Source organism: Raphanus sativus, chromosome 5 (assembly GCF_000801105.2).
Source record: "Raphanus sativus cultivar WK10039 chromosome 5, ASM80110v3, whole genome shotgun sequence".
Taxonomy (NCBI): Eukaryota; Viridiplantae; Streptophyta; class Magnoliopsida; order Brassicales; family Brassicaceae; genus Raphanus; species Raphanus sativus.
This window is the reverse complement of record NC_079515.1, coordinates 36,211,539-36,220,723: the sequence shown is the minus strand read 5'-3', so window position 1 is coordinate 36,220,723 and position 9,185 is coordinate 36,211,539. Positions and strand designations below refer to the sequence as shown.

The 9,185-nt window shown below is 35.5% G+C and overlaps 2 protein-coding genes across 4 annotated transcripts; one reads left to right on the top strand and one right to left on the bottom strand.

Annotated features, from left to right (window-relative positions):
- The first annotated feature begins 727 nt into the window (after positions 1 to 727).
- On the top strand, positions 728 to 2,147 carry LOC108856590 (F-box protein At3g17710-like). The gene is given in 2 exon segments (XM_018630429.2): positions 728 to 1,908; positions 1,911 to 2,147. Coding segments are annotated over 2 exon segments (1,194 nt in total). The 5' UTR covers positions 728 to 930; the 3' UTR covers positions 2,127 to 2,147.
- Positions 2,148 to 3,644: 1,497 nt separating this feature from the next.
- Positions 3,645 to 8,011, bottom strand: LOC108856587 (probable cyclic nucleotide-gated ion channel 20, chloroplastic). Of its 3 annotated transcripts, none has more exons than XM_057011282.1 (12): positions 7,341 to 8,011; positions 7,029 to 7,214; positions 6,856 to 6,954; positions 6,678 to 6,779; positions 6,335 to 6,583; positions 5,911 to 6,150; positions 5,668 to 5,813; positions 5,504 to 5,581; positions 5,257 to 5,386; positions 4,928 to 5,174; positions 4,650 to 4,819; positions 3,645 to 3,885 (listed from the first exon to the last, which is right to left on the bottom strand). In XM_057011282.1, exons 1-11 carry the CDS (start codon positions 7,692 to 7,694, stop codon positions 4,668 to 4,670), a joined length of 1,983 nt encoding a protein of 660 aa, XP_056867262.1. In that variant the 5' UTR covers positions 7,695 to 8,011; the 3' UTR covers positions 3,645 to 3,885; positions 4,650 to 4,667. The 3 variants fall into 3 exon arrangements, with proteins under 3 accessions (XP_056867262.1, XP_018485927.2, XP_056867263.1); XM_018630425.2 differs by having other exon boundaries at positions 3,646 to 3,831; XM_057011283.1 differs by lacking the exon at positions 3,645 to 3,885 and having other exon boundaries at positions 4,460 to 4,819.
- Between the last annotated feature and the right edge of the window lie 1,174 nt (positions 8,012 to 9,185).

Genomic DNA, 9,185 nt, shown 5'->3' with positions numbered 1-9,185 from the left:
ACTCATATACAAAATTATAATATTTTTTCAATTTAATTATTGTGAGTAATCACACATAGGATCTACGTGATCAATATATTTGGATAATAATAATGGCAAAGTAGTTTATTTTGATGAGAATAAATTATTAATCATGTTTTAGATTAACATGGCAATATAGTTTTAATAATAGCGAAATATATGGCAAAAAACCCTAGCTATTCCGGATGCGCGTAACATTGGTCCGGATAAACCCCAATTTATTGCTTCTTCCCCACCAATAATCCCAACGCATTCAAGGTTAATTAAATCTATTCCTAATTTATGTCGTGCCGTTACTCTTCAGTTTTCTGTTGAGGTCTATCCTGCAGAAGTACTCAAATTGGATCAGTGATCGATTTCTAGGTTTTGTCGTAAACCTAATTGGTTACTTCCAATTACGTAAATCAAATAGTTCAAACCGCACTCAAAGGTAGGGCATTTCCCATTTTTATAGGAACTTCTGTACCAGAAACAATGGTATCTCCAATTATAGCCCCTCTGGGATGTAAAATATATCTCTTCTCACCATCCGTCATCGACTCCCCGGAAAGGTTAAAAGAATGGGACCTATTCTGGGACATACAATTCGATAAAGAGAAGGGGCTAGGCTTGCAGTTAATAAATACGTTTTTGATTTATATGGCAATGTGTTTAATTAAAGCGAAATATATGTTAGAGAATCACGTTTTGGATTTGTATGGCAAGATAATAAATATTATGTGGGTATGTGTTATATTTAATTGGATAATCTTTAATTAAAAGGAGTGGCATGCCATTGTAATTTTTGTGCAACTCTAAGGGTTAAGTACTATTTGTACTTCAGTTTTAATATATTAGATTTCGGCCAGTGGAAATGCAGCCAAGTTGTGCAATTAGTCCCCATAATTCTTTATTATATATAAAAGATGTATGGTTTCTCATCTCTTTTATTTAGCACGAAAGCTAAGTAAAAAAACTATAATGGCGCCGGTGAATCTTCCGTGGGATGTGGAGAAAGAGATCCTCTCTCGGCTTCCACCTCTATCCCTTGTTAGATTCAGAACCGTATCTCAACATTGGAACGCACTTTTGAACGACAAGAAGTTCATCAACAACCACTTGGCTCGTGTCCGTCCCCAGTTCATTTTCCTGACCGAATCCAAGGTTTACTCCATTGACATCGATCTCGGCGGAGTAGGCGTTGATACAACCATAGAGGTGCGTGAGATACCATCTAACTTTCCTTATCAAGCTACGGACTTGACGCATACCACCATCACAACTTGCGATGGGTTCTTGTTTCGTGACTTTTGGAAGCAAGGTGTCGCTGTTTGGAACCCGTGGTTAAGACAGGTTGGATGGGTCGAGTACATCGATAAAGACTTCCATTTTTGTGGTGTAGGGTACGATAACAGTAGACCCGACAAGAGTTACAAGATCTTAGGGTATTTTAACTGTCTCCGTACGGTTAGCAACACTTACCAAGTAGGTTACAAAAGAGTTGCGATCTACGAGTGTGCGTCTCACGCGTTGAAGTTTCTTGATGTCCCTTTCAAGCAGTGGCCTAACATGGCACCTTTGTCCTTGAACGGGAATCTCTATTGGGTCACTAACAATCCGGAGGACACTCATCTTCATGAGTATGTCATCCGAAGCTTTGATTTCTCGAGTGAAAATTTCAAAACATTTTGTGTCCTTCCTTGTCGGAAGAACCATTCTCGCGATGAATTTGTCCTAGCGGGTTATAAGAGAGATGGGTTTTCGTTGTTAAAGCAATGCTATGTAACAGGTGAGATTGAGATTTGGGTGACAAAGAACAAGATCGATGAAGAGGAAGTGGTGTGGATAAACTTGATGACTTTTCCAACAAGTAACTTACCGAAGTTAATCAATAAGCTAAGCTTTGTGGGGTTAGTTACTTCATCTCTGACAAGACTCTAATCATGTGTTGTGGCGACGAAGAAACTGAAGCCGCTTGCATCTATATTGTGAGGGAAGACATGTGCAAGAAGTTTCAAATAGGTTTTGGGATTGTTAGGTTTTCTCATTGTGTTTATCTTCCAAATTTTATCTCGGTTCCTTTAGAGTTCGGACAGCACATGTGTAAAACCTGTTCTGCATCTTAATGCTTGAATCCGTACTCTGCTTTTGTGTAAGAGAAACGTTGTCTTCACGTTTTGCAGGTTTAGTCGTTGAAGCCTTTCACTGGGCCTTAGTGTTCAACTCAATATTGGAGCCCATCTCTCTTGTTGGGCCTGTTGTTTACAACATGCACATTGTAAATATATAAAACAACTTAACGAACACACTTGTTGGAATGTATTCCGAGATTATAGGCATTGTGGTTTAGTTGTTGACTTGGTCTTCCGTCAGATTAAGTGAAAAGAAAAGTCCCACTCTCGTGCCAATTGAATATTTGTGGCAAAACGCAGCAAATGAAAATTTCGAATATACCATTACAAAGTCTAGTGACGAAGCCTAATAATATACACAAATATATCTATACTATCAAAATGATAGCAAAACCATATTAATATTTTTACTCTTTTTACCCTTACTAAAGAGTATTTCTTTTGTATTTATTAAGGGTATTGTAGATATTCTGCGCTGGTTTCCTAATTCAATTTCGGTCTGTGATTATTTCCATGTTTGATACTGCATCGTTTTAGTATTTTTCCAACCGGTCATATTTGAAACTGCGTCGTTTTTTAAACTATTTAATGGTTTGGTTTTAAACCGTTTTTTTCATAAATCTAATCTCATCTACTATTGATTATTTTCTGATTCGAAATGATAATAGGGTTGAATATTGTCGAACATAACTAAAGTTTTCGGTGAAGTCGTTTGGTTCCGTTATGAGTTTGGTTAGACTGGTAAGTTATTTAAATTCAATATTAGCATGCCGATTATTCTTTAAGATTTTAGTTAATTCTAAAATTATTAATTTTGACAACAATCATTATCATTTAAAACAATTTTGAAAAATATAGATATATTTTAAACAAATTTCTAACTTATGATCACCGAAATTATCTTATCATTAAAAAAAATCACAATACTAAAAATATCGGGTTACCAACCGGTAACCCGTTCAACGGGAGGTCCGAGTCGGGTTTCAAAACACCGATCAAAACTATAAAACTGTTATATTAATTTATATTTAAAATATCTAATTCAAAATTAAAAACCTAAAAATACATTTACAATATAATTTTAACCGAAAATAAACTCGGATATAAAATACATATATGAAGCGGGTTATATAAATGCATATAGAAGACATATTATATAAATGTGATTATATAAAGTTTTCACCAAAAATAAGCGCGAAGCGCGGATCAAAATCTAGTTTAAACTTAAATGAAATTCCTGCAAAGAAATTGGTCTCTAGTTCCTTGGGTTGTACGATCTTTAGTCTTTGTTGTCGTAACATTGAATCGTAAGGTATACCGTACATTGTTGAATCGTAATAAAGTTAAAACTTTTTGTCTCTTTATTATATAACAAATAATAAAAAGGATCTGTGAGCCACCCACGTTTTAATAACATCATTTCTGCTAATTCCCTATATTTCAAGCTGCACCTATAGACTCACGTAATCTTTGAAGGAAGAGAATTCTAAAGTTAACTACAGTTGAGATGTTATTCAATCTAAACGTAGGTGAAAATGATCTTATTAAAGCGACAAATACACCGTACAATATAGTTGTATGACAACCACCAAACTTATATCATCAATATCCATCGAAAATAAAGATTACAATCTAATTGACTGAGCGAGCAGTACGATCTCCAGAGCCATCTCCTTATATATCTCCAAACCACTTGAATCTGCTTAGACCATGATTATTGGTATCACTTAAGCTATCCCTTAAGTGGGGAGCACTAGGATCAAGGGAGAAGAAATGGGAAAAAGCCCCTATTTAGGAGATGTTCCTTATGGTTTCATGACAAAAAAAAAAGAAAAAAAAAAGAAAAGATTAGGGACTTTTCATCATCCCACCAATAATGATGCTCTTAGCCGCTCATAGCCTACAATATGGAGATTTGTTAGATTCGGGTTAAGTTATGGGCTTCCAACTTAAAACTAATTGGCAATTAGTGATTGACCATAACTCTTTATATATTAGTAGATTATTTCTTATATTTCCGATGTGAGATGTTTCTCATCAATACCCTCCCTCACGCTTAGATATCATCGGTTTAGTAGTAGTTGTAGTAAATTAGGTCAAAGGATCTTATCGCTTTGATACCATGTTAGATTCGGGTTAAGTTATAGGCTTCCAACTTAAAACCAATTGGTAATTAGTGGATTGACCCTAACTCTTTATATAGTACTCCCTCTGTTTTTTAAAGATGTATGTTTTAGAGTTTTCACACATATTAAGAAAACACATTAATCATGCATTGTTTTTAGAAATTATCAAATTTCAATGCATTTTAACCAATAGTCTTTCAATAAATTCAATTAATTTTATTGAAATTTGCAATTTTTATATAGAAAACATAAAAAATACATCTTTTTGAAACAAATATTTTTTCCAGAACATGCATCTTTTAAAAACAGAGGAAATAGTAGATTATTTCTTATATTTCCGATGTGTGATGTTTCTCATCAATATTCGCACAAAAAAAAAAGAGATTCGCACCTCATGGCTCCTTGCACCCTATGACTCCTCAGGAATCTCGAGAGTCGGGGACAAAGTCACGACGTATTCAAGATCTGCTACACTGAGTGAAAACGCCTCCACGTTTTTCACGCAACAAACATCTCTTTTGCTATACAATTCCTCTGATGGCATCCTTACCGTAGTCTCATCTGAAAATTTCAAAGCATATAATATGAAGTGTTGTCAAAAGTATACTTCATGTTTTTAAACCAAAAACATTGAGTGTTGTGAGCACATAGAGTCAACAAAGGATGTACCGGGGTTTATAGAAGATCGTTTTTGGCACCAAGTGAGAAGTTCTTCACCACAAACGTCTCCCTCTACTAAAGGAGTAGGAGAACCGTCTTCTCCAGTGCTCATCATCTTACCACTCACAATGAATACCATATTCTTAACTGGATCTCCACGGCGCAAAACCATGCTACCCTCTGGGTAATTCCTCTGTTTCAGCCTCTCACGGATGGCATCTAAGATCGATTCATTCATCTTCGAAAATATACTCACCTGCAAACCATTAACATTTTCAGTAATCAAAAATAGAGAAGGAGAGAGGACGACGCTCAAGGAAATGGACTATGATGTTTACCTCATAGAGAAATGCGAAGAGGTGTCGTCTTATATCTCTTTGAAGGTCATCAGGTTTATTCTCAAAGAGCAATTCTTCGTTAACTCCTCTAGTAGCTTTCCAGTTTAACCGCTCAGCATCTCGCACCCTCCTGAAAATATAGAAACAACTATTCAGTTAGCTTTACAGCTAGTGATGATAAGCTCATAATTTATATCTCCTAATATCTCAAGAATTCAACTTGAAAACGAAGGCATAGTTCACATACTTTCTTATGTCTTCTGGAAACCGTCTATGGTTCATCCATTGCTCCACATCACGCCGTCTTAGAGTCATTTCCATATCCCTAAGGTGGACAAAACACAGTCAACAAAGAGATCATCCACCATGTCTTGAGATATCAGATTTTATACAAAGATGGCAGTTATTTACCTGCGGCCTAGAGACAGAAGGAAGTTCTGCATATTACCAATAAGAAGCGCTAAAAGCAAAAGCCCCACTCCAATGATAGTCATGGTAAATACAATATCCCCAAAATAGTAACTTGGGACTTGGTTTCCAGCAAGCGTGCTGATTTGCTTTTGAGAGTAGTAAAACAATTGACAATAACTCAAGAGTTCCACATTATGCCAAACCAATGCAAACTAGTTGAACAGTTGTGTTAACTTGAATTACCTGAAACCCCCAGAAAAGAGAGTAACTGTATCTTGTGTACCAAGGAGTAGAGCTATAGGTGAGATGGACTGCCTTCCCATAGGTTCCATATTGAAAACCATTCTCTTGAAAACAAACACTGGCATTCACGTTACTTTTCCACGCGTCTAAAACTTTTTTTCTCTTTTCATGACAATCTATTAGTTGTTTGCATCCTCTTTCACCATTGCCACAAGCAACTCGAAGGCAACGATGAACTCTCTGCAAGAGACAAAAAGGGGAAGCATGCAACAAGAAGATCAATAAAACCCATACAAATATACACATCTTCTGTTGGTTTGGACAAAAGAAGTGATTAAAGCAACATAAAGAATAGTAGTTTAATTTACTAAGAAATCATATTAGTTTAAATTGAATGATACAAGTTTTGGAATTTTTGTCATACCTGCAGACAGAAAAAATACCAGGAAGAGCCAACAACATGACCCGCAAGCATGTAGGTGAGAAGATTTATAAAAAATTTAGCCTGTGCCGACTCAAATATTAACCATTTTGGTGTTTGTCCGGCTATAAGAGGAAGAAACATATATAACTTTGGAATGTATTGGAGAAGAATTATAGTGAGAAAAACGTTTTGTGCATCTTTTGTCCAAGATGCGCCTAACATGTGAGGTACTATAACTGTTAGATATATCTGTCCAAAGGAAAAGACAGAAGAGAGGTCAATGTAAACAAACATATTTTCAATTACATTTAAGAAATAAACCGATGTAGCTCTAACATTATACCTGTGGAAATGGGATCACTAAGAGGAGGCTTAGGTAGTACTTTCGCTTAATTTTTTTACGTTCATCAACCGTATACTCAGAATTTACATATGCCATTGAGTACTGCAACAATATATGAAACAAGAAGCAGTAAACCAACAATTCTCTTATAACAAAATGAAATCAAAAGGAAACACACCTGCATAAAGATGTTTACACATAATAAAATATCCGTTACACCTTTGATAGCTAAAATTGGACGAGCCATCGGCCAATTGATCTTAATGCATTTCTCCTCCTACAGTATGAAAGATGGTGTTGCTCAAGCGCAAGAATACAAAACATGAGAAGCAAAAGAGAGATATCTCATACCAGTTTGACTTCTATGGGGAAAAAGAAGAGGGGATCTACGAAAATAGACAACATGCATGAATAGGCAAAGAATGTAGTCCAGCTCGGAACGTATTTAGAGTGAGGATACATGATTCTGGATATGTATTTTTTAACGAATGTAGCGAATCTCGTAGCCTTGGCATCATCATCCAGAGCATTATGGTGCTAGCAAGATAAAAGAAAAGACTCCGTATTTCAACAAAAATTACTTAAGTCAACATTTGAATACCAAGCTACAGTTTACTTGAGTCTCAAGCTTGATTGTAAAGTAAAGAAATCAAAACAAGATACCGTGGTGGAATCAGAAGTGGCAGAAACTCTGGGAGTGGGGATTTGAGCGGCTTCGTGGTTGTAATCAGAAGAACCACAAGTTGAAGGAGGAGGAAGAGAAAATGGAGACTCAGGACTGCGAGTAGAGGAAAGAGGGTCACCCATTTGCACTAATGGAGGCCGTCTCTGGGTTCCAAGAGGATTTGTGTAGCCCAAAACAACAATTGAGTTGTCAAGTCCGTCAATGCTGGAAGAAGTGTTTGCTAGGGAAATGCTACGTGACCTGGAAGTGAAAGGCCTTGTACGAGATGATGATGATGATGAGTCTGAAACTGGAAGCATGGGAACATCATCGTTCTCGTTGGAAGAAGCCATTTAGAGACAAAACCTTTTTCAAGAAGAAAACAAAGAGACCAGCAAGAAAAATGATAAATGACTTAGAATAACTGAAGTGAAGTAGAGACTATAGAGTTCTGGAAAATTGAGAAGGAAGGAGATAGATGACTTAGAATAACTGAATCAGTGTCTTTTTATAGAGGAAGAATAGACCTGCGCATTTTACTAGGATCCAATGACTTTCTCCCAGACCGATCCGGAAAATCTAGGTTTGGATAGAAATCGACCCGATCTTTTTTTTCTATCGGGTTTTGTTATGGAGGACCTGCGGGTCTTAGATCTGACCCGATCAAAATCCGAGACCCAACAAGGTATCTGAAAAGCGCGAAACTTCTAGTATATTATATATATAGATGTTTTAGTATTTTTTTAATACTATGGGTATTTTTCTATTTTTCAGATTTAAGTTTTTGGGTATGGTTTTAAGTTTCAGATAAATTTTAAATTTTCAAAAAAATAATTCGGATAATCAAATAAAACATCAATTTCATGTCTCCGGATCAGATTTTGAATAAAATTTTGGATATTTTTCAGGTAATTGAATATTCTCAATTTTTTTTTTGTTTTTTGGGTACTGTTTTGAGCAGACCGGACATGATCCGAACAGAACCCAAACCAAAATCAAACCGATAAATTATAATTATTCTGTTAGATCTAATAATTTAAGACCCAAACTGATCCGGACCTAATAGGATCCAAACCGAACCCGAACCAAAAAATTCTAATAACTTTATTAGGTCTAAATATCTAAGATCCAAAAATCCAGATCCGATAAGATCCGATCCAAACCCTATCCAAACCCGACCAAGGATCATAATGCGCATGCCTAAGGAAGAGTCAAGCAAGTGGATTATTTATTGTTATTAGGTGTTTAGCCTCTGCGCTAGCGCGAAGATATTGATGGAATTGTTGCTTTATATGAAGAGTGTGTAGATGGTATGTTCTAAGTGGTCTTTCGAATGTGAATATTTAGAATTTGTTGCTGATTTATGGTAGGGATAAAGAGTTGTGGTAAATTTGTATGTTAACTTTTGTTTTTGACTTTTCTTTTTAATTTCGACTATCATTTGATCTAACAAAATAGAGTGTGGAGAAAAAAATCACAAACGTAGTTTGGAGATCATTTTACACGTCTACGACCGCACTTGTCTAAAGTGAATCCTCTATACTTCGAAATTCTTTATGGGAAGATGTATGTCGTCGGTACGTCGTTGGAAATTATTTATTTCAAAAAAAATTGTCACATTTTCATGTTATTTCCTTCTAATAATTGTAACTAGATTTTCACCCGCCCTTAAAAGGGCGGATATATTTTTCTGTTTTATATTTTAAAAAATAAATTTGTATTTGTGTTTTTAATTATATTTGTGTTTTTGTTTGTATAATATTTTTTAAAATAATTAATAAGAAGTTTTAATAATTATATTAAAATAGTTGGACTACGCCTATATCAATAGGTCATGATAGTAT